General features: G+C 40.5%; 1 protein-coding gene across 2 annotated transcripts in view; it reads left to right on the plus strand.

Moving 5' to 3' along the window:
- Virma (vir like m6A methyltransferase associated) overlaps window positions 1-25,164 on the plus strand; it is a 75,532-nt gene that overhangs the window by 39,992 nt on the left and 10,376 nt on the right. For both annotated transcript variants that reach the window (XM_042672926.1, XM_042672927.1), the window contains exons 12-17: window positions 2,204-2,297; window positions 2,425-2,969; window positions 3,505-3,740; window positions 4,714-4,966; window positions 8,706-8,923; window positions 12,827-12,959. In XM_042672926.1, the coding sequence (XP_042528860.1) occupies window positions 2,204-2,297; window positions 2,425-2,969; window positions 3,505-3,740; window positions 4,714-4,966; window positions 8,706-8,923; window positions 12,827-12,959 (1,479 nt within the window). The remainder of the gene's footprint in view (window positions 1-2,203; window positions 2,298-2,424; window positions 2,970-3,504; window positions 3,741-4,713; window positions 4,967-8,705; window positions 8,924-12,826; window positions 12,960-25,164) is intronic.

The raw sequence follows: 25,164 nt of genomic DNA on the forward strand, positions 1-25,164 counted from the left end.
GAGATCGGAGTCTCACGGTCTCTCCTGCCCGGGCTGGCTTTGAGCCGCGATCCTCAGATCTCAGCCTCCTGAGTAGCTACGATTACAGGCGTGAGCCACCAGCGCCCAGCTGTATAATTCTTTTTATCTACATGATGCCACACATCGTATAGAAACCTGAATTTTTTTTTTTTTTGGTCCGTCATGGGGCCTGAACACTGGGCCTGAGCTCTGTCCCTCAGTTCTTCAGCTCAAGGCTAGTGCTCTACCACTTGAGCCACAGCACCACTCCTGGCTTTTTCTGCTTATGTGGTGCTAAGGAATCGAACCCAGGACCTCATGCATGCAAGGCAAGCACTTTACCACTGAGCCACCTTCCCAGCCCCACACATCGTACAAAATAATTTTCATAAGCTTCTCTAGCTCTAGAGCTTTACTCATGTTTAAATTTACTGAAAATATAAAATATTGTGTGTTCTGAAAGTTTCATTTTCTTTTTTGGTTCTGGGAATTGGAAGATCATATTCTGTGGACACGCATGTATGTGCACACACACGTTTGTGGGTGCACGTTTGTGTTCTGTCCTAGGGTTTGAACTCAGGGCTTGGGTGCTGTTCCTAAGCTTCTTTTGCTCAAGGCTAGTGCTCTTTCCACTTGAGCCACAACTCCACTTCTGGCCTTTTCTCAGTAGTTTATTAGTTTATTTGAGGTGAGGGTTGCATGGGCTTCCTACCCATGCTGGTTTTGAACTGTGATCCTTAGATCTCAGCTTTCTTAGTAGCTAGAATTACAGGTATAAGCCATCTGTGTTGGTGGAGGGGGGGGGGGAGCTTGAATTCTGGGTCTGGGTGCTGTCCCTTAGCTCTTCAGCTCGAGGTTAGCATTCTATCAATTGAGCCACAGTGCCACTTGTGGTTTTTTGGTGGTTAATTAGAAATAATAGTCTCACTGCCTTCCCTGCCCAGGCAGGCTTTGAATCATAGTACTCAGGTCTCAGCCTCTTGAGTAGCTAGGATTATAGGCATGAGGCTGAAAGATCATATTCTTTTTTTGTTGGTCGTGGGGCTTGAACTCTGGGCCTGGGTGCTGGCCTGAGCTCTTCATCTCAAGGCAAGCACTCTTACCACTTGGGCCATAGCACCACTTCTGGAAGATCATATTCTTTTTTTGGGGGGTTGGGGGGAGGTCCGGTCGTGGGGCCTGAACTCTGGGCTTGAGCGCTGTCCCTCAGCTCTTCAGCTCAAGGCTAGCGCTCTACCACTTGAGCCACAGCACCACTTCCGGTTTTTTGCTTTTTGCTTATGTGATGCTGAAGAATCGAACCCAGGGCCTCAGGCATGCAAGGCAAGCGCTCTACCACTGAGCCACCTTCCCAGCCCCTTAACTTTTTTTTTTTTTTTTTAAGAGTTATGCATCTATCCTTTTTTGTGGGGGGGGCGCGGTCTGGTTGTGGGGCCTGAACTCTGGGCCTGGGCACTGTCCCTCAGCTCTTCAGCTCAAGGCTAGCGCTCTACCACTTGAGCCACAGCACCACTTCCGGCTTTTTTCTTTTTGCTTATGTGGTGCTGAGGAATCGAACCCAGGGCCTCAGGCATGCAAGGCAAGCACTCTACCACTGAGCCAACTTCCCAGCCCTGGAAGATCATATTTTTAACCCTGTGTTGCCACTCATTTTAATAGGAAATGAGAAATTAAGGTTTCTGTTTATTTTTATTTTTTTTATTTATTTACTGTTTCAGATATCATTAGTTATATGGGGAGGTTTTATTATGACATTTCCATACAGGTGTAGGGTACTTTGACCGTATTCACCATCCTCATTTACTCTTCATATTTGTTCTCTTGCTGATACCAACCCCACAACAGAACCTATTTTATTCTATCTTTTTTTTTTTGGTCATGGGGCTTGAACCTCAGTGCTTAGGTGTTGTCCTTGAGTGTTTTCACTCAAAACTAGTGCTCTACCACTTTGAGCCACAGTGCCACTTCTGGTTTTCTGGAGGTAAGAGTCTCACGGACTTTCTTGCCTAGGCTGCCTTTGAACTATGATCCTTAGATTTTAGCCTCCAAGTAGCTAGGATTATAAGCATGAGCCACTAGTCCCCAGCACTGTGTGTATATGTGTGTGTGTGTTAAGGATACCACAGGGTTTTGACATGGTATTTCACATGTGCATATATTAATCAGCATAATTCTCTCTATTCTGTCCGTTTTTATTTTAAAGAATATTGATAACTTGATGACTGCAGAAGGGGTTGGCCTTACCACTGCCCTACGTGTTCTTTGTAATGTGGCGTGTCCACCACCTCCTGTTGAAGGTAATGTTAGTAATATGCTTCAAAATCTCCTATTCTTTAAGACTAGAGTGCATATCATTTACTAAATTCGTGACTGATTTTTTAATATTTAAGTAATTAGGTTTTTCTTCTTCTCCCTATTATAAAGGTCAACAGAAAGACCTGAAATGGAATCTTGCTGTTATTCAGCTTTTTTCTGCTGAAGGAATGGACACCTTTATTCGGGTTCTGCAAAAATTGAACAGTATTTTGACTCAGCCTTGGAGGCTCCATGTCAACATGGGGACTACCCTTCACAGAGTTACTACTATTTCAATGGCTCGCTGCACACTCACTCTTCTTAAAACTATGTTGACGGAACTCTTGAGAGGTGGCTCCTTTGAGTTTAAGGACATGCGTGTTCCTTCAGCACTTGTTACTTTACACATGCTCCTGTGCTCTATCCCCCTCTCAGGTCGTTTGGATAGTGATGAGCAGAAAATTCAGAATGATATAATTGATATTTTACTGACTTTTACACAAGGAGTTAATGAAAAACTTACGATTTCAGAAGAGACTCTGGCCAATAATACGTGGTCTTTAATGCTAAAAGAAGTTCTTTCTTCAATCTTGAAGGTTCCTGAGGGATTTTTTTCTGGACTCATACTCCTTTCAGAGCTGCTGCCTCTTCCTTTGCCAATGCAAACAACTCAGGTATCACTTCTGTATAACATGCATCTTATAAATGACTGCAGTAACACTTTTAATAAAGCCATTGATTTTTGTTAAAAAACAAAAGCAAACCCTCATTCTTCCTCCCCCCGCCCCCCGAAAAAGACGTAACATAACTGAATGAGGATGAGATAAAACTGAAGCAAGATGGTCATTCAGGAAATACGGGGGGTGACATAAATTTTTGTCAAAGTGAGTTTTATTATGCTGTTATGTATACTTGTACTTATATTTTTCTGTTATTTCAAATCTTCTGCCCCCTCCCTTTATTATGTTATAGAATTTACCAATAACTATTGCCTCATTAATGTACTCTGTTCAACTGACTGCTAACCTAGAACAATAAGATTTTTTTAGAATTATTGAATTCAAACAATGTTTAATTGTGTAATAGAAAACTAAATGTTTAGTCATGTAGTAAAAATGTTCATTTCTTAACAATTCTTCCTGGTCAATTTTTATGACTATAAATAAAAATTAAAAACCTATGTACACACACATTATACTTTTTTAACAGGTTATTGAGCCACATGATATATCAGTGGCACTCAACACCCGAAAATTGTGGAGCATGCACCTTCATGTCCAAGCAAAGTTGCTCCAAGAGATAGTTCGTTCTTTCTCTGGCACAACCTGCCAGCCCATTCAACATATGCTACGGCGTATTTGTGTTCAGTTATGTGATCTTGCCTCACCTACTGCACTTCTGATTATGAGAACTGTGTTGGATTTGATTGTAGAAGACTTGCAAAGGTATTTTCATTTTGCCATGGAATTTTTTCCTCAAGTTATTCTTGACACCGATATACATTTTTTTCTTATATCAGGGTTTAGAATGAGTATATAACACATATCCATGTAAATGTATGTAAATGGTTTAAAACTGGAAATTAGTTGTTTTATTATTGCAAGCATAAAATACATGTAATGATAAAGATTTGGAAAGGTGAACGATACTGGGCTTGGGGTGACTCAAGTGGTAAAGTGCTTGGGAAGAATGAGGTCTTGAGTTTAAACCCTAGTTCTTGCCAAAAAGAAAAAAGAAAAGGAAGATAAACTATGGAAAAGTAAATATTAAGAAAATATTAGGGCTGGAAAAGTGTCTTAGTGGTAGAGTGCTTGTCTTGCATGTATGAGGCCCTGAGTTTGATTCCTCAGTACCACACAAGCAGAAAAAGCTGGAAGTGGCACTGTAGCTCAAATGGTAGAGCCCTAGCCATTAGCTGAAGAACTGAGGGAGAGTTCCCAAGCCCAGAGTTTAGGCCCCACAACCAACCAAAAAAAAAAAAGAAAAAGAAAAGAAAATATATTATTAAAAACTTGGACTTATAAAATTTTAGAGTCATGGTAAAATTCTAGAAAACTAAGCCAGGTGCTGGTGGCTCATGCCTGTGATCCTGGCTATTTAGGCTGAGATCTGAGAGGACTGTAGTTCAAAGTCAGCCCAGGCATGAAAGTTTATGAGACTCTTATCTCCAGAAAATCAGAAGTGGAGCTCTGGCACAAGTGGTAGAGCACTGGCCTTGAGCAAAAGAGCTCAGGGACGGTGCCCAGACCCTAAGTTCAAGCCCCACTGCTGACAAAAAAATTCTAGAAAACTATCATATCCAAGAATGAAATGTTTTATACAAAATTTGTGTAAATTTATAATGTATAGAAAAATAAGTATTAAATAGTACCTTTAAAATCAAGAACTTGTTTACTAAATATGTTAATTTTATTCCAGCACTTCAGAAGATAAAGAAAAACAGTATACTAGCCAAACCACAAGATTGCTTGCTCTTCTTGATGCTCTGGCTTCACATAAAGCTTGTAAATTAGCTATTTTGCACCTAATTAATGGAACTATTAAAGGTGATGAAAGATATGCAGAAATATTCCAAGATCTTTTAGCTTTGGTGCGGTCTCCTGGAGACAGTGTTATTCGACAACAGTGTGTTGAATATATCACATCTATTTTGCAGTCTCTCTGTGATCAGGTATTTCTTTATAATTATTTATAAAGTTAGTGTATGTATGTATGTATGTTTTAAAGCTCTTGCTATACATCTTGGTTGTGAACAAGGAGATGTCACCTATATTTTATTAGTCCTACTATTGTTTAGGAACATAAATTTGATAAGTGAAGCAACAGTAAAATGATTTGTCGTTTCATAGCTTTTTGGGTTATTTCATGGGTTTCTCTGAAGAGCTTTTTCCTTACCGTTTGTAATGTTGCAGTTTTGGATAATTGCTTTTTAAAAAAATTTTATTGTAAAGATGCTGTGCAGAGGGGCTGGATAAGTGCTTTTATAACACTGTTTCAACATTTTAAGGATGGTTAATGTCTATACCAATTACATTATATACTAAGTCATTCTTGAATTTTATGGCTTTGTTATTGAGTTAAATTATTTTGCCTTATTTGGACAACTCCTCCTCCTCCTCCTCATTATTATTATTATTATTATTATTGCCAGTCCTGGGGCTTGAACTCAGGGTCTGGGCATTGTCTCTGAGCTTCTTTTTCTCATGGCTATCTACCACTTGGGCCACAGTGCTACTTCTGGCTCTTTCTATTTATGTGGTACTGAGGAATCAAATCCAGGACTTCATGCATGTTAGCAAACATTCTATCACTAAGCCACATTCCCAGCTCCTAGGACAACTTTTAAAGGCATTGAGAATTAGTGCATTGTTCACAAGATAACAACATTAGTTTTAAAAGCCAAATGTAATTGGAATTTTTTTAAGTGCTGAAGTTTGAACTCAGATTCTTGGACTTATCAGGCAGTTACTCTACCACTTGAGTCATGTCACCCTAGCCCATTTTGCTTCAGGTATTTTTTGAATAGTTATTTTTCAAATAGGCTTGCGCCTTGATCCTCTGTTTACACTTCCCGAATAGTTGAAATGAGGGACACTCACCACCACATCTAACTATTTGTTGAGATTGGTTCTTCTGAACTTTTCTTTTCTTTCTTTCTTTTTTTTATTATGAAAATACTGTACAGAGGGGTTACAATTACATGGGCAAGATAATGAGTACATTTCTTATCAAGCATTGTTGCCTCCTCCTTTGTTTACCCTTCCCATCCCTTCCCATCTCCCACCCCACCCCCCAACTTTTCATTTGGGCTGGCATTAGTCTGTGATCTTCTCCATTTCTGCCTCTTTAGTAATTCGAATTACAGATAGGAGCCACTGTGCTTACCTTTGTGTTTAAGATCTTTGGAGAAGGTTTTGATGCCTAAAGGTGTTTTAGATAGAATTCTTTTTTTTTTTTTTCTTTTACTTTTTTTTTGTCGGTTGTGGTGCTTGAACTCCGGGCTTGGGCACTGTCCCTCAGCTCTTCAGCTCAAGGCTAGCACTCTACCACTGGAGCCACAGCACCACTTCCGGTTTTCTGGTGGTTTCTTGGAGATAAGAGTTTCATGGACTTTCCTGCCCAGGCTGGCTTTGAACTGTGATCCTCAGATTTCAGCTTCCTGAGTAGCTACAATTATAGGTGTGAGCCACCAGTGTCTGGCTAGATAGAATTCTTTTTGGGGGGTGGAAGTGGGGGGAAGGTCCTGTCCTGGGGCCTGAACTCTGGGCCTGGGCGCTGTCCCTCAGCTGTTCAGCTCAAGTCTAGCACTCTACCACTTGAGCCACAGCGCGACTTCCGGCTTTTTTTTTCCTGCTTATGTGGTGCTGAGGAATCGAACCCAGGGCCTCACGCATGCAAGGCAAGCGCTCTACCACTGAGCTACCTTCCCAGCCCAATTCTTATGCTAACTGATTATCAGATTTTTTTTTATTCAGGTTGAACTTTTTAAATATAGTTTTATATATAATTTTATACTAAGTTTTAAATGTAATTTTATTGTTATTATTAAGGTGTTACATTATTATTATTATTAAGGTGACCATTTCTTAAGCCAGATAATATCATACTGAATGTTTTTAATAAAGTTTAATGTTGGAAAGCAAAAATCCAACTTGGTTATGTTTAAGACTTAAGTCAAGCCAGGCACTAATTGTTCACTTCTATAACCCTAGTTACTCAGGAGGCTGATATCTAAAGGTGGAGGTTAAAAACCATCCTGGGTAAACAAATCCATGAGACTCTTATATTCAGTTAGCAAGCAAAAAAATGAAATAGAGGTATGGCTCAAGTGGTAGAGTAACAACTGTAAGAGGAAAAAGCTAAGCAAGAGCTTTAGGCTTTGAGTTCATGCCCTTGTTCATGTCTGTTGCGCGCGTGCTCGCGCATCCGCGTGTGCTTTGAGTTCATGCCCTTGTTCCAGTGTGTGTGTGTGTGTGTGTGTGTGTGTGTGTGTGTGTGTGTGTGTGTGTGTGTGTGTGTGTGTGTGTGTGTGTGTGTGTGTGTGTGTGTGTGTGTGTGTGTGTGTGTGTGTGTGTGTGTGTGTGTGTGTGTGTGTGTGTGTGTGTGTGTGTGTCTTTTATTTATTTATTTTTTGTCAGTCTTGGGGCTTGAACTCAGCCTGAGTGCTGCCCCTGAGCATTTTAGGCTAGCTCTCTACCACTTTGAGCCACAGCACCACTTCTGTTTATGTGGTACTGAGGAATTGAACCCAGGGCTTCATGCATGCTAGGCAAGCACTCTACCACTAAGTCACATTCCCAACCCTGAGGAGAATATTTAATTGAATGATTGCTCTTAAGTGTTCATGAACTTTACCCATTCCTACACCCTTGCCCCTTTTTCGTTTGATGTTGACACTAGGCTTGATCTCAGGGCTGAGCACTCTTGCTTGGCTTTTTTTATCAAAGCTGGTGCTTTTCCACTTCACTTCCAGTTTTTTGTGGATTAATTGGAGACAGAGTCTCATGGACTTCTGTGCCCAGGCTGGCAGATCTCAGCCTCCTGAATATCTAGGATTAAAATGTGAGCCACCAGTACCTGTTTTTTTTTCCATCCATTTTTTAATGAATTTTACATTTCAGAATTGATGTTTAAATTAAAATTTCTCTATATTATAATATAATTTTTATTTCTAATATAATTAATATTTTCTGTATAAATTAACATTTTTCTGTATATACCAGAATTAATTCAGTGATTTGAAATATTTTGGTACTAAAAGTAAGTTTTAGCCATTTGAAATTACACTCCAGTAAAGTACATATGGAAAATATATATTTTAAGTGTTTTTAAAAATTTTTTTTATTATAAAGATGATATATAGAGTATTACAGTTATATATGTCAGGTAGTGAGTAAGTAAAATATTTTTATAAAGAATTCCTTAAGAGTAAAATTTTATAAAATATGTCTTTTTTTTAGGTGTTTGGTTTTTGTTTTTTTTTGCCAGTCCTGGGGCTTGAACTCGGGTCCTGGGCATTGTCCCTGAACTTCTTTCGCTCAAGGCTAGCACTCTACCACTTGAGCCACAGCACCCTTCTGGCTTTTTGTGTTTATTTGGTACTGAGGAATCAAACCCAGGGTTTCTTTCATACATGCTAGGCAAGCACTTGACCACTAAGCTGCATTCCTAGTCCCTAGGTAGGTGTTCTTATATTAACTTACAAAAGGCCAAAGCAACTCCTTTATTCTTAACATGTTTGAGTTTTGATATATTTGCTCTTGGTCTATTTGTTATAAAAACTATAAAAACAATATTTTAATGAAATGATTAAATATTTTTTGCTGTGTACTTCTGAACCAATAGTGCTAAATGATGGTGATGGCTATTTAGAAAATTTATTTTTTGTCTGCCCCTTCCTTCCTCCACAGGACATTGCCCTTATTTTGCCAACTTCTTCTGAAGGTTCTATTTCTGAACTGGAGCAACTCTCCAATTCTCTACCAAACAAAGAATTGATGTCCTCAATCTGTGACTGTCTCTTGGCTACCTTAGCTAACTCTGAAAGCAGTTATAACTGTTTATTGACATGTGTTAGAACGATGATGTTTCTTGCAGAGCATGATTATGGATTATTTCATTTAAAAAGGTAAAACTTTGTCACCTTTAATGTCTTATTAGATTAAAATTTTTACTGACATTCATTCTCCCAAATCAGTTAATTTCTACCTGTTGTGAAGGGTTAAATGTATAATTTCTTCTATGGGAATTTTTTTTGTGTATATGTATTCATTAACAGTGCTAGTAATGGACTTACTTTTAATTGGTGAGCAGTATTATAGCATTCTGAATTGTTTCTAAATTTTAGTAGTTATGGATAAAGCCTTGCACATAGCTTTTTGTGTAAACCTTAGTTTTTATTGCTCTAGGGTAGATATCTGAGTGAAATTATTGTGTCCTATGATAGATGTACATTTAACCTTAATAAGAAACTGTAAAAATGTTTTACAAAGTGGATATACCATTTTGCATTTGCATCTAATGCATTGCAGTGCATTAGAGTTGGTTTTCTTTTTTTTGGTCGTGGGGTTTGAACTCTGGGCCTGGGCACTGGCCCTTTAGCTCATCAGCTCAAACAGAGCACTTTACCACTTGAGCCATAGCGCCACTTCCAGTTTTCTGGTGGTTAATTGGAGATAAGAGTCTCACATACTTTCCTGCTTGGGATGGCTTTGAGCTGTGATCCTCAGATCTCAGCTTCCTGAGTAGCTAGGATTATAGGCGTGAGCCACCGGCATCCAGCTCATTGGCACACTTCTAGGGTTTTGGTCCCCCCCCCCCCCCCCCCCCCAGTCCTGGGATTTAAACTCAGGTCCTGGGTGCTGTCTGAGCATTTTTGCTTTACCACTAGAGCCATAAGTCCACTTTTATCTTTCTTGGTGCTTAATTGGAGATAAGAGTCTTAAGAATATTTTTGCCTGGATTGCCTAGAGCCACAATCCTCAGGTATCAGCCGCCTGAGTAGGCGTGAGCCACTGTCATTTGGCTAGGGGTGTGTGTGTGTGTGTGTGTGTGTGTGTGTGTGTGTGTGTGTGTATGGATTTTTGGTTTGAGATTTTTCTTTTTTAAAAAAAAAATTTATTTTTTTATTGTGAAAATACTGTACAGAGGGGTTGCAATCACATGGGCAAGATAATGAGTACATTTCTTATCAAGCATTGTAGCCTCCTCCTTTGTTTCTCCTTCCCATCCCTTCCCATCCTCCCCCTGTCCCCCCACCCAATTCTCCCTGTCCCCCCCCCCCACCAAAGTTGTAAAGTTTGTTTTCGACATAATGACTTGTACATTTCATTGTTGCAATGGGTCCACCTGTATCCCTATTTAAATGACTTGTTTTTCCTCTTCCCCTCCACCAACATCAAATACAGTGAAAGCACAGGTTATACTGTGGGCGAGGGGTTGGTTTGAGATTTTTCTGTATTGTCTAGTTTGGCCTTGAATTCATGATCTCAATCAAGTCCTTCCTCTTAGCCTCCCAAGTAGCTGAGACTACAGGCTGGAACTACAGGCATGCAGGCATCTAGGTTCTTGCACATGTTAGTGCTTTATCACTAAGCATTGGCCTCCTATGGACTTTGTGTTTAAATAGCCCTTGGAAGAATAGTCTACTTTCTTAAGATTTTGTTGTTGTTGTTGTTGTTGTTGGTCATGGGGCCTGAACTCTGGGCCTGGGTGCTGTCCCTCAGCTCTTCAGCTCAAGGCTAGCACTCTACCACTTAAGTGAGCCACAGCACCACTTCTAGCTTTTTCTGCTTATGCAGTGCTGAGGAATCGAAACCAGGGCCTCATGCATGCAAGGCAAGCACTCTACCACTGAGCCACCTTCCCAGCCCCCCTTTCTTAAGATATTATGCCATGTCTAAACATTGGTATAGTCTAATATTGGACCCTTTGTCTATTCATTAACATAATTTTCCTTTATATTTAGTCTTTTTCCTGTTTCTTGTGCCATTCCATTTCAATATGCTATAGAGTTCTCACAAACAGCAATTGAATCTTTCTGCTTTTATTTTGCCTTTTTTGTAGTCTTGTATGATGGCATCTTAGACTCTGTTATTTTCCAACTGTAAATACTGCATGTCTAGCATTAATGTCATACTTATTACTGTTTTGGCTATTATGTTATATCTTGTAAGATATAACTAGAATAGTTTGCCCTTTAAATTCTGTTGATCAACTGAGAACTATATAAATGATGGAACAAGCCAGGTACTGGCAGCTCATGCCCATAATCCTAGTTACTCAGGAGACTGAGATCTGAGGATCATGGTTCAAAGCCAGCTTTGTCAGGAAAGTCCACAAGACTCTTAAATCCAATTAACCACTAGAAAACCAGAAGTGGCATTGTCGCTCAAAGTGATAGATATCTAGCTTTAAGTGAAAGAGCTCAGGGATAGTGCCTAAGTCCCAAGTTCAAACATGAGGACTGACATGAGCACATGCACCCCTACCTCCCCCCCACAGTAAAAAAATTAAACTGAAGGCTGGGAAGATGGCTCAGTGATAGAGTGCTGGCCTTGCATGCAGGAGGCCCTGGATTTGATTCCTCAGCACCACATAAGCAGAAAAACCTGGAAGTGGTGCAGTGGCTCAAGTGGTAGAGCACTAGCTTTGAGCTGAAGAGCTGAGGGACAGCACCCAGGCCCAGAGTTCAGGGCCCACGACAAGCAAAAAAAAAAAAATTAAACTGGATACTAGTGGCTCACGTATGTAGTCCTAACTACTCAGGAGGCTGAATCCTGATTCTAAGCCAGCCTGGGAAGAATAGTTTGTGAGATTCTTATCTATAATTAACCACCAAAAAATGTAAGGGGAAGGTAAGAAGTGGCAGAGTGGCAGAATATTTCTTTGTTAAATTGTGTACATGGACATACCAAAAAGTTGTTTGTTTGTTTGTCTTTTTTGGTCAGTCATGGGGCTTGAACTCTGGGCCTGAGTGCTGTCCCTCAGCTCTTCAGCTCAAGGCAAGCACTCTACCTCTTGAGCCACAGTGCCACTTCTGGTTTTCTGAGTGGTTTATTGGAGATAAGAGTCTCACTGACTTTCCTGCTCTGGCTAGCTTTGAACTATAATCCTCAGATCTCAACCTCCTGAGTAGCTAGGATTACAGGTGTGAGCCACTGGTGCTTTTTTTTTTTTTGCTTATGTGGTGCTGAGGAATCGAACCCAGGGCCTCAGGCATGCAAGGCAAGTACTCTACCACTGAGCCACCTTCCCAGCCCCCACTGGTGCTTTTTTGCATTTTTTAAATGATGAAATAAATTTTATTGTCTGAATTTACATAGTTCATTTCTCATACTATCTTTTTTTTTTTTTTTTTTTGCCAGTTCTGGGCTTGAACTCTGGGCCTGGGCACAGTCGCTAGCACTCTACCACTTGAGCCACAGTGCCAGTTCTAGCCTTTTCTGTGTGTATGGTACTGAAGAATCAAAGCCAGGGCTTCATGCATGCAAGGCAAGCACTCTACCACATTCCTAGCCCTTTCATACTATTTCATATATATATATATATAGGCTGGTCCTGGGGCTTGAACTCTGAGCTTGGGCACTGTCCCTGGGCTGCTTTTTGCTCAAGGCTAGCACTCTACCACTTGAGCCACAGCACTACTTCTAGCTTTTTTTGAGTAGTTTATTGGAGATAAGAGTCTCATGGAGTGCCTGCCTAGCATGCATGACGCCCTGGGTTCAATTCCTCAGCACCACATAAAGAGAAAAAGCCAGAAGTGGCTTTGTGGCTCAAGTGGTAGAGTGCTAGCTTTGAGCAAAAAAAGCTCAGAGACAGTGCTTACACCCTGAGTTCTGAGTTCAAACCCCAGATCTGACCAAAAAAAAAAAATCTAGTGGAGTTTCTTCTCTGGGCTGCCTTTGAACCGTAATCCTCAGATCTCAGTCTCCTGAATAGCTAGGATTATAGGCATGAGCCACTGGCACCCGGGCTTCATACTGTCTTTATATGCTCATATTTCAACACAGTATTTCCTCTCTATTTACAGTTCTTTAAGGAAAAACAGTAGTGCTCTCCATAGTTTACTGAAACGAGTGATCAGCACATTTAGTAAGGACACAGGAGAACTTGCATCTTCTTTTTTGGAATTTATGAGACAAATTCTTAATTCTGACACAATGGTAAGTGTACATATATACATATGTATTCATATTTGGTATTTTCTAATTCTGTAAACTTTGTCATGAGTTAAAAAAAACTCATTGTTTCAAAAATATCTTAAAACTTAAAAGTAGTGATTCTTTTTTTCTCTGCTCTCTTCGTATTACAAATAGCGCATTATGATTTCTCTTTTATTGGTTGCTGATTTTGTTGTTTTTCTCCAGTCCTGGACTTGAACTCTGGGCCTGAGCACTGGCCCTAGCTTTTGTGTTCAGGGCTAACGCTCTACCACTTGAGCCACAGCCCCCTCCCTTCTGGCTTTTTGTGGTTAGTTGGAGATAAGAGTCTCCTGGACTTTTCTGCCCAAGCTGGCTTTGAACCACAATCCTCCTAAGTAGGTAAGATTACAGGTGTGAGCAGACAGTGCGCAGCTTTTTTTTTTTTTTTTTTGGTTGGTCATGGGTCTTGAACTCTGGGCCTGGGGGTTGTCCCTGAGCTCTTCAGCTCAAGGCTAGCCCTCTACCACTTGAGCCATAGCACCACTTCCAGTTTTCTGTGGTTAATTGGAGATTCTTAAGAGTCTCATGGACTTTCCTGCTTGGGCTGGCTTTGAACCTTTATCCTCAGGTCTCACTCAGCCTCCTGGTAGTGAGGATTACAGGCATGAACCACTGGCACCTGGCCCTTTTTCTTTTTGGAGTCTCACTATATAGTCAAGTTGGCTTCAAACTTACTATGTAGCCTAAACTGTCTTCAAACTCAAATCATCTTGCCTTAGCCTATGAGTGCTGGGATTGAAAATGGATAGCAGCAGCACCTGAGACTGATTTATTTTTTTTAAGATATTTAAGGTGTGATTCTTGACATTGAATTATCTTGCTAGCATAATTCAGAATAGTAAATTACTTAAATACTTAAGAGTTTTTTAGTCTCTTAAAGTATTTCTTCATTGTCATGTAATTAAGTGTATTCAGTTTTGGATATTGTTACTTTTTGGGTGACTGTAAGTTTAGAGTATCTTGGACCCATGTAATATATGAATTAAAGGCTATTCAACCAGGTGCCAGTGGCTCATGCCTGTAATCCTAGCTACTCAGGAGGCTGAGATCTGAGGATCATGGTTCAAAGCCAGCTTGGGCAGGAAAGTCCATGAGACTCTTTATCTCCAATAAACTACTCTGAAAAAGTTGAAAGTGGCACTGTGGCTTCAGTGGTAGAGTGCTAGACTTGAGCACAAAGAAGCTCAGGGATAGCGCCCAGGCCCTGAGTTCAAGCTCCAGGACTGGGGAGAAGAAAAAAAAAGACTATTCACAGGCAGCCTGGGCTACCTAGCAAGAATTTGTCAAAGTCAGAGAGAGAGAGAGAGAGAGATCTATTTCACTTACTCTAAAATTAACACTTAAGATTCCTCTTGTTAACATTTTCCAAAATCAAAGTATACTATGGACCCAGTACCAGAAACCATTGATGGGAATATCTTTAGAAAATATTTGGTATCAAGTAAGTTTGAACATATTTCTCCTGATAGAACTTAAATATACTGACTAGTATATAATTAAAAATTCTTAAGTGGTGCAGAGTATTTTTTTTGCAGTGTAATCTAGTTTCTTCTAAATGTATTGCCAGTGAAATGTGTATGTTTGTATATCTTATGGATAAGTATGTATTTGGGTTGAAGAAATTCATCATGCTGGTCGCCGGTGGCACATGCCTATAATTCTAGCCACTCAGGAGGCTGAGATCTGAGTATTGCGGTTCAAAGCCAACCGGGACAGGGAAGTCCATGAGACTCTTACCTCCAATAAACCACCAGAAAACCGGAAACGGTGCTGTGACTCAAGTGGTAGAGTGCTAGCCTTGAGCTGAAGAGCTGAGGGACAGCAGCCAGGCCCAGAGTTCAAGCCCCACGAGGTACAGGCTTACCAAGTGGTCATAATGTGGGATTTCATAAGAAAAATGTAAAGTTATTATTTAGATTTTTTTCTTATTTATAGAATATATATAGAGACTTCTTAGTAAGCCTTTCTTAGTTTGCTATCATATTTGTATTGTCTGGCCATTTTTTTGTTTTTTTTTCTCAACTTGAACTCGAGACTTCATATTCATGCTCTTTTAGCCTGTGCTATTATACCATTTGGACCGCACACTCCAGGTCAGCATTTTGCTGATTAATTGGAGATGGAGTCATACAGGCTTTTCTGCCTGGGCTGGTGGCTTCCATGATCTTTTAGGTTTCAACCTCCTGAGTAGCTAAGGAGGCATGAGCCAGTGCTGCATCCCTCCCAGCACCATCTTGCTAGTTTTTTTTGTTTTGTTTTGTTTTGTTGGTCATGGGGCTTGAACTCTGGGTCTGGATACTGGGTACTGTTCCTGAGCTTTTCAGCTCAAGCCAAGTACTCTACCACTTTGAGCCACAATACTACTTCTGGTTTTCTGGTGGTTAATTGGAGAAAAGAGTCTCATGGAGTTTCCTGCCCGGCCTGCCTTTGAACCACAATCCTCAGATCTCAGCCTCCTGAGTACCTAGGATTACAGACGGGAGCCATCAGCACATAAGACCTTTCTAGTTTTATTGGCAAGTGATCACACTTGATCTTAGACAAAAGGCTGAGATGTGATTATTGACAAATTTATTGATTGTGTCATGTCTTGTTTATTAACGTTATTTATCAGAGACTTTATTTTGGGAAGATTGGCATATTTAACACGAGAGTTATAGTTTTTTTTTTCTTTTTGCTAGTCCTGGGACTTGAACTCAAGTCCTGGGCACTGTCTCTGAGCCTCTCTATGCTCAAGGCTAGCTCTTTCCCACTTGAACCACAGCGCCACTTCCGGCCTTTTCTGTTTATGTGGTATTGAGGAATCAAACCCTGTGCCTCATGCATGTTAGGCAAGCACTCTACCACTAAGCCACCTTTCCCAGCCCCGCGCTATAGCTATTTTAAAGATGTAGTAGAATTTTGCTTGCTGGGAGAATATTTCACTAGATTCTAGGCAATATTAACAATGTTTTGACAGATTTTTATTACACATTATCAACTAAACACTTTCTGACCAAAACCTACTAACTAGTATTCATTCATATTATCCACCATTTGCTTACTTTAGCCCCCTCAATTGCTAATTAATATTTTATTTATAACTCATCAGTTTATTTCCCTTTTCTCAACACCTTCATTGAGAAGATCAAAGCAATCTGGTTATTTCAGAAATCTTTGATTTTCCATCAGAGTCTTTCCTTATTCTTTGTAATCTGCTTTTCTCCATAATCAGAGAAAAATTATCCCTGCATCACTTCATTTCTGTATATAAGCTAGATCTTGTAATAATTTTTCTGATTGCTTTTTTTTTTTAACCAATCTTTATGTCTCTAGCTATCTATCTGCCTGGTATATAGAAACTCTTGAATATCCAATGCAAAATTTAGTATCTTCCCCATAAACATGATTGTAGCTGATGACATGAGCAATCAGGCCCGGCATTCTTTCTCCTTATTTTTTTCCCGCTGGTCCTGGGGCTTGAACGCTGGGCCTGGGCACTGTCCCTCAGCTCTTCAGCTCAAGGCTACTACCACTTGAGCCACAGTGCCACTTCTGGCTTTTTCTGCCTATGTGGTGCTGAGGAATCAAACCCAGGGCCTCAAGCATGCAAGGAAAGCACTCTACCACTGAGCCACCTTCTCAGCCCCTCTTTCTCCATTTTTAAGTGCTGTTCCTAGGGCTTAAACTTAGGGCCTGAATGCTGTAGCTAAGCTTCTTTTTGCTCAAGGCTAGCGGTCAACTACTTGAACCACAGATTTGCTTCCATTTTTTTCAGAGTAGTTTATTGGAGATAAGAGTCTCTGAGACTTTCTTACCTGTGCTGGCATCCAACCATGATCCTCAGATCTCAGCCTCCAAAGTAGCTAGGATTACAGGCTATTAGCTTGGCTTTCTCCTTTTTCAATAACATTTTTTGTTGTTGGTGGTGGTGGTAATGGGGCTTGAACTGAGGACTTGGGCACTGTCCCAAAGTTTTGTCACAAATGCTTTTACCACTTTGAGCCACAGTGGCACTCCTGGTTTTCTGGTGGCTAATTGGAGTTAAGAGTTTCATGGACTTTCCTGGCTTGGCTGGCTTCAAACTGCCATCTTCAGATATCAGCTTCCTGTCAGGCATGAGCCACTGACACCTAGTTAAGTGGATGAACTTTTATAAAATGCTTCTGTTCTGAGTTGGTTGAGATAATCATGGGTTTTCTCCGTGCACTAAATGAATCTTATACTCCTGGGATAAATGCATCTTGATTCTGGTGTATGATCATTTGTGTTTCCAGATTCTATTTGCTTAATGTTATTTAGTATTTTATTTTATTTATTTTTTATGTTTTTGTTGGTTGTGGGGCCTGAATTCTGGGCCTGGGCACTGTCCCTCAGCGCTTTAGCTCAAGGCTAGTGCTCTACCACTTGAACCATAGCTCTGTTTCCAGCTTTTTCTGCTTATGTGGTGCTGAGGAATTGAACCCAGGGCCTCATGCATGCAAGACAAGCACTGTACCACTGAGCCAGCCATGTTCCCAGCTCATTTGAGTATTTTTATGTCTGTATTTACAAAGAATTTTGATCTATAACTTTGTTGTTTTTAAGAAGTTTTCTATAAGTACCTAATATAAAGGGATTTCAACATGTCAATTTATGAATACAGTGCATCTTGATCAATGTCACCTCTTCCATTATTCCCCTTCCTCGTTTATTCCAACCCTATTCTTCATCTCATGTAACGGTCTTTTTCACCATCCTCCCGCCACAATTATTCCAATTTCACCCTTCATCTACTCATGAAATTTTCTTAATAACCTAATTGAAAGGTTATTTTTTGTTGCTTGTGGGGCCTGAGCTCTGGGCCTGGGTGCTATCCCTCAGCTCTTTAGCTCAAGGCTAGCACTCTACTACTTGAGCCACAGTTCTACTCCCGGCTTTTTCTGCTTATGTGGTGCTGAAGAATTGAACCCAGGGCCTTATACATGCAAGGCAAGCACTCTACCACTGAGCCACCTTCCCAGCCAGAGGTTTTTTGTTTAAAGAAGATTTTGTAAAGGATTGATTCATTTAAATATTTGGTAGAATCATAGGAAAAATTATTTCATTTGAGTCTGGGTTTTTTTTTCATGGGGATTTTGAGTCTGGGATTTTCTCTACCACTTGAACCAAACCTGAATCTCTGGCTTTTTGGGTGCTTAATTGGAGGCAAGAGTCTCATGGAATTTCCTGCATGAGTGGGCTCTGAATAACAATCCTCAGATTTTAGCCTCCTAAGTAGCTAGGTTTATAGGCATGAGCCATTGATGTCCAGTTAGGAAATTTTTATTTTATTTCTAATACTGATTCAGATGTGTTATTTAGTCTCTTCAGATTTTCTTCATCTTACCAGTTTCAGTAATTAGTATCTCCTTAAAAATATGTTCTATAATCTTTATTATCTGACATATAATTGTCCTTAGTATTTTCTTACTGTTTTAAAGATGTCTGTTAATCTGTTACTGTTTATTTTTTTCATGTGTTTCTGTTTCTGTATATAAGTACATAGATACTCATATAGGTACCAGTATATATTAGAGGATCATGAATATGTGTGGACTTTTAGGTCTGCCCTCCACTTTAAGTGTAAAGGTACAATGTTAGTACAGTTCAATTAGGTCATAGACAACGACCAGCTCTTTTCCCAAAGTACTTGGAGAAAGTTTTTTTTTGGGGGGGGGGGGGGGGGGGATTCCGGTCATGGGGCCTGAACTCTGGGCCTGGGCGCTGTCCCTCAGCTCTTCAGCTCAAGGCTAGCGTTCTACCACTTGAGCTACAGCGCCACTTCCGGCTTTTTTCTTTTTGCTTATGTGGTGCTGAGGAATCAAACCCAGGGCTTCAGGCATGCAAGGCAAGCGCTCTACCACTGAGCCTCCTTCCCAGCCCTTGGAGAAAGTTTTGTACAATTAAATAGCTAAACTTTTTGGATAATGAGTAATCAAATTTGAAATAGAATTATATGCAGATTTGACAGAATTTCCATTTTCCTGAAGCACCTCTAAATGGTATTTTTTTTTCCTATCTTAAAAAATACAGAGTTGGTCACCTGTGGCTCATGCATGTAATCCTAGCTACTCAGGAGGCTGAGATCTGAGGAATACAGTTCAAAGCCAGCCTGGGCAGGAAAAGTCTGTGAGATTTATCTCCAATAAGCCACCAGAAAGCTGGAAGTGGTGTTATGTGGCTCAAGTCATAGAATGCTCACCCTGAGCTGAAGAGCTGAGGGATAGTGCTCAAGCCCAGAGTTCAAACCCTAAGGCCCACCAAAAAACAAAACAAAACAAAAACCAAAGTTTACTATATCATAGTAACATATACAGGAAAGTTGAAAACATGCTGAACTTAAACCTAGATTTTCTTACAGTGCTTTTAATAATAAGCAAATTGATTAAAATTTAAATGTCATTTTATTTTGTTCAAAACTGTTTCTAGGTATAGCTCAGTGCTGGAACACTTGCCTAGCGTGCGTGAGACCCTGGGTTTAACCCCAGCACCAAAAAACAAACAAACCTGTTTCTGTTCATAATAATGAAAAAGAAAGGTAATACGGAGAGATGAAATTGTTAGATTGTTCTAAATATCTTAATGATTTCTTAGTTTAATTTCTGGGCAACTTTTAAACCTAATAGTATCAATATACTAATGTTAATGACCTTTGGCTTCCTCCATTTAGCTCCCTATCCTCTTTAAATGGACTGTTTAGGTTCATAGCAGACTTAATCGCTTGAGTTCCCGTATCTTCTACCTCCACACAAATGCCAACTCCTACTCTAGGCATCTCAAATCACGGCATTTGTTAAATATGATGAACCTACATTGACATATCCCAGAATTGAATTGCAGTTTATATTAGAATTCAAAGACATTGTAATATCTTCTTCTCAATCAATGTTTCTTTTGTTTCCATGCATCGCTCTTTTTTTTCTTTACCTTTTATTTTATTTTTTAATTGTGAAAATACTGTACAGCGAGGTTACAATTACATGGGCAAGATAATGAGTACATTTCTTTTTTTTTTTTTTTTTTTTCCGGTCATGGGGCTTGAACTCTGGGCCTGGGCACTGTCCCTCAGCTCTTTAGCTCAAGGCGAGCGCTCTACCACTTGAGCTACAGCGCCACTTCCGGTTTTCTAGTGGTTTATTGGAGATAGGAGTCTCAAGGTCATTCCTGCCCGGGCTGGCTTTGAACCGCGATTATGAGTACATTTCTTTTTTTTTTTTTTTTTTCTTTCGGGTCCAGTCATGGGCCTGGGCGCTGTCCCTCAGCTCTTCAGCTCAAGGCTAGCGCTCTACTCCTTGAGCCACAGCACCACGTCCGGCTTTTTTCTTTTTTCTTATGTGGTGCTGAGGAATCGAACCCAGGGCCTCAGGCATGCAAGGCAAGCGCTCTACCACTGAGCCACCTTCCCAGCCCCATGAGTACATTTCTTATCAAGCATTTGTTACAAGATCTAATTACCTCAGTGAGAAAGCCTCTAGTTTCTTACCATCATTATGATATGTGGCTATTGGTTTTTTTGGTAGATGTTCTGCAGCAAGTTGAGGAAGTTCCCCTGTATTCCTGGTTTGCTGAATTGGATTCTTTTTAATAATTGGATTGTTTTTCTTCTTTAGCTTTATGATGTGATAAAACTGATAAGATACCATGTAATTTTTGTTGCTGTTGTCATGGGACTTGAAACCAAGGCCAGCACACTGTTCCTGAGTTGCTGCTGCTTTCTTTCTTTTTTTTTTTGGTTGGTCATGGGGCCTGAACTCTGGGCCTGGGCGCTGTCCCTCAACTCTTCAGCTCAAGGCTAGCACTCTTCCACTTGAGCCACAGCACCACTTCCGGCTTTTTTTCTTTTTGCTTATGTGGTGCTGAGGAATGGAACCCAGGGCCTCAGGCATGCAAGGCAAGCGCTCTACCACTGAGCCACCTTCCCAGCCCTACCTTTGGTAGGTTTTTTTGCTCGTTGCTGACACTCTTACCACTTGAGTCCTGCCTCTATAGTTTTTTGCTGGTTAATTGGAGATAAGAATCTCAAATTTGGGGGGCTGGGAAGATGGCTCAGTGGTAGAGTACTTGCCTTGCATGCATGAGGCCCTGGGTTTGATTCCTCAGCACCACATAAGCAAAAAAGCTGGAAGTGGCGCTGTGGCTCCAGTGGTAGAGTGCTAGCCTTGAGCTGAAGAGCTGAGGGACAGTGCCCAGGCCCAGAGTTCAGGCCCCATGACTGGCAGAAAAAAAAAAGAATCTCAAATTTGGGCTGGGAATGTGGTTTAGTGGTAGAGTGCTTGCCTAGTATGCATTAAGCCCTGGGTTTGATTCCGTAGTACCACACAAACAGAAAAAGCCAGAGTGGTGCCATGGCTCAAGTGCCCAGACCCTGAGTTCAAGCCTCAGGACTTGCAAAAAAAAAAAATCTCAAATTTGTCTGGGCTAGCTTCACACCTCCATCCTTATGTCTTAGCCTCCTGAGTAACTATGATAGTAGGCTTGAGTAACTGGTGTCCAGCTTGGTATGTGGTTGCTTATTTTGGCAGTACTGGGTTTGAACTCAGGACTTGTTAGGCTGGTACTCTTTTTTTTTTTTTTGTCATTCATAGGACCTGAACTCTGGGCCTGGGCACTGTTCTCAGATAAGAATCCTCAGCTACTCTGCCGGTGATGGCTTCTAAACTGAAATCTTTCAGCCTCTTGAGTAGCTAGTATTATAGGTGTGAACTCATCTCTCTCTCTTATTTTAAACTTGATTATTTTCTTTTTTTTTGGGGGGGGGGGGTCCGGTCGTCCACTCAGCCACCTTCCGAGCCCCTAAACTTGATTATTTTCAAACTTGATTTTGGTATACTTTCTGTGATTTGGTATACTTTCTTTAAAAATACTAATTACTGGGGGTGGGAAGATGGCTCAGTGATAGAGTGCTTGCCTTACATGCATGAGGCCCTGGGTTCCATTCCTCAGTACCACATAAGCAAAAAGAAAAAAGCCGGAAGTGGCGCTGTGGCTCAAGTGGTAGAGCGCTAGCCTTGAGCTGAAGAGCTGAGGGACAGCGCCCAGGCCCAGAGTTCAGGCCCCACGACTGGACCCCCCTCCAAAAACATATACTAATTACTGGGCTGGAAAGGTGGTTTATTGGTAGAGTGCTTGCCTTGCATGCATAAGGCCCTAGGTTCAATTCCTCAGCACCACATGCACAGAAAAAGCTGGAAGTGGTGCTGTGGCTCAAGTAGTAGAGTGCTAGCCTTGAGCTGAAGAGCTGAGGGACAGTGCCCACAACTGACAAAAAACAAACCAAACCAAAAGCTAATTACTGTATTTGTGATTTAATTAAAGTGAACTTGCTACTTCTTGGAGAAAGTATCATGAATAACTAGGAAGGACAAGAGAAGCCAAGACTTTATAGTTTGTCATCTAGCTAATATACTTCTGCAAGAGGTGTGTAATCTTTTAGGTTTAAACCTCATCAAACTTTAGGGGACAATACCTGTAAGCAGAAGTGTTTTCTTTCTGTTCCTATAAGTATATTCTTTCTGCCTTTTTTTTTTTTTTCCTGTGAGAGTGGTACTGGAGTTTGTACTGAGAGCCTTTGGTGTTTTTTACTTATTTGGTCAGCTGGCACTGTATCATTTGAGCAATGACACTAGCCTTGCTTTTTCCTGATTATTATTCAGATAGAACATCCAGGACTTTTCTATCTAGGTTTGCCTCAAACCTTGAACCTCCAAGTCTCAGCCTCCTGAGTAGCTAAGATTATAGGTCTGAATCATTGGTCCCCAGTTGGTACTTTTTAAGAGAGGGAGGGGGGTTATAGAATTTTATTATCATTTAAGATGTTGTTGGAGCTGGGAAGGTGGTTCAGTGGTAGTGTGCTTGCCTTGTATGCATGAGGTCCTGGGTGTGATTCCTCAGTACCACATAAGCAGAAAAAGCCGGAAGTAGCACTGTGACTTAAGTGGTAGAGCAGTAGCTTTGAGCTAAAGAGCTGAGGGACAGTACCCAAGCCCCCATGACCAACAACAACAACAAAAAAAAAGATGTTGTACAGAGGGGTTACCATTTCAGATGAGTATAGTTCTTTTTGGGTGTCACCCCTTCCTTCACTTTCCCTCAGTTTTTCCCTCCTGCCCCTGTGCACAAGTTGCATAGTTCATTTTCCATGTAGTATCTACTAAGTACCATGCCTGTGTTAGTTCATCTGTGTTTTCTTCATTTCTGCACCCCTTACCCTCTCAAAAGACAGAAAAAAGAACAAATAAAACAACAAAAAGCAAAAACAACACCATCACTACTTGCCACCACCACTATCAAAACCCCATGTTTCCATTTTCTGGAATTGGTTTAATAATGGTATTTTACATGTTCAGAGACTTAGGCCTTTGGCTTCCTCCTCTAAGAGTAGCCCCCTTAGTCTCCCTGTGTGTGAATGCCTGGAGTTCTATGTAATTTGTCATGCTGTAGTGTATTTTAGATCTAGTTTACACTCTGTTTTTAACTCATTTACTTTATTAATTACTTATATTTTGGGGCTTGAACACAGGGCTTGGGTGTGGTCTCTGAGCTTTTCTGCTCAAGGCTAGCACTATACTGCTTTAAAACAGACATTTCTGGGATTTTTGTGGTTAATTGGAGATTAGAGTTTCACAGACTTTCCTGCCAGGTTGGCTTTGAATTGTGATCCTCAGATGTCAGCCTTCTGAGTAGCTAGGATTACAGGTGTGAGCCACTGGTGCCCAGTTTATCTTAATCATCATCATCATCATCTTCACTATTACTATTTATTTTTTAAAAATTTTTGGTGCCAGTCCTGGGGCTTGAACTTAAAGAGTCCTGGACATTGTCCCTGAGCTTTTTTGCTCAAGGGTAGTCCTCTACCACTTGAACTACAAACATTACTTCTGGCTTTTTTGGTGGTTAATTGGAGATAAGAGTGTCATGAACTTTCCATCCCTAGCTGAGTTTGAAATACAATCCTCAGATCTCAGACTGTTGAGAAGCTTGGATTATAGGCATGAGCCACTGGGCCCAGCTTTATTATTATTTTTAAGTAAAGCATAGGCTAGATAATTTTATGAGTCTATTCCTGTTTTGCCATAGAGTAAATATAACCCTTACAGACTTTATTTAATTTTTTTGGGGGGGTTCCGTTTATGGGGCCTTAACTCTGGGCCTGGGTGCTGTCCCTCAGCTCTTCAGCTCAAGGCTAGCACTCTGCTACTTGAGCCACAGTGCCACTTCCGGCATTTTTCTTTTTTGCTTATGTGGTGCTGAGGAATGGAACCCAGGGCCTAGTGCTCTACCACTGAGCTATCTTCGCAGCCCTATTTAATTTCTTATTAAAACTGTATAACCTCTTCCTAACACAGTGTGAGTCACTTTCTAAGTCTAATGTTTTCTGAAATGATCAAGTATGCTTCGTTGTATCAATTTGAGATTTTATTTTATTTTATTTTTTTGGCCTGCTGTGGGTCTTGAATTCAGGGCTTGGTGCTGTCCCCCTTAGCTTGTCTCTCTGTCTGTCTCTGTCTCTGTCTGTCTGTCTGTCTATCTGTCTGTCTCTTTCTCTGTGTCTTTCTCCCTCCCCCCCCCCCCCCACTCCCATTCTAGTGCTCTATTGCTTGAACCACAGCTCTATTTCTGGCTTTTTTGGTAGGTAGTTGGAGATAAGAGTCTTAGGGACTTTCTTGCCTGGTCTGGCTTTGAACCATGATTCTGATCCTCAGATCTCACTTCTAACTTGCTAGGATTACAGGCATGAGCCACCGATGCTTGGCTAGTGAGATTTTATTAAGAATAATTTTTATCCCTCATTGGCATTTTATGAGTTATAAGACAAATTATAAGAGCTTCAAGCAAAGTTATTTGTGTCAATTTAAATGTACTAAATCCTGCATCTAGATTGGTGGGTATGCTTTTTCTATATGAGCTTAATTCTAGAAGGTCATATTAATTTTAAGCCATTTTAAAATTAGGCCACATGTATCATGGGTGATATGTATACTGTAAGTCATTTCATATGTGACAGTATGAGTGATTTTAGATAAGAAAACACTTGGGTTTTATGACAAAATATTGTCATAAGTGTGATAGTTACTGTTTTGTTTGCTTGCTTACAGAAATACAATTTCATGTTTTTACAGTTCTTTGTTACAACAGGAATTTTATTGGCTGCAGAGCATCAGTCAGT

Source organism: Dipodomys spectabilis, unplaced genomic scaffold (genome assembly GCF_019054845.1).
Source record: "Dipodomys spectabilis isolate Male_0828 unplaced genomic scaffold, ASM1905484v1 ptg000783l, whole genome shotgun sequence".
NCBI lineage: Eukaryota > Metazoa > Chordata > Mammalia > Rodentia > Heteromyidae > Dipodomys > Dipodomys spectabilis.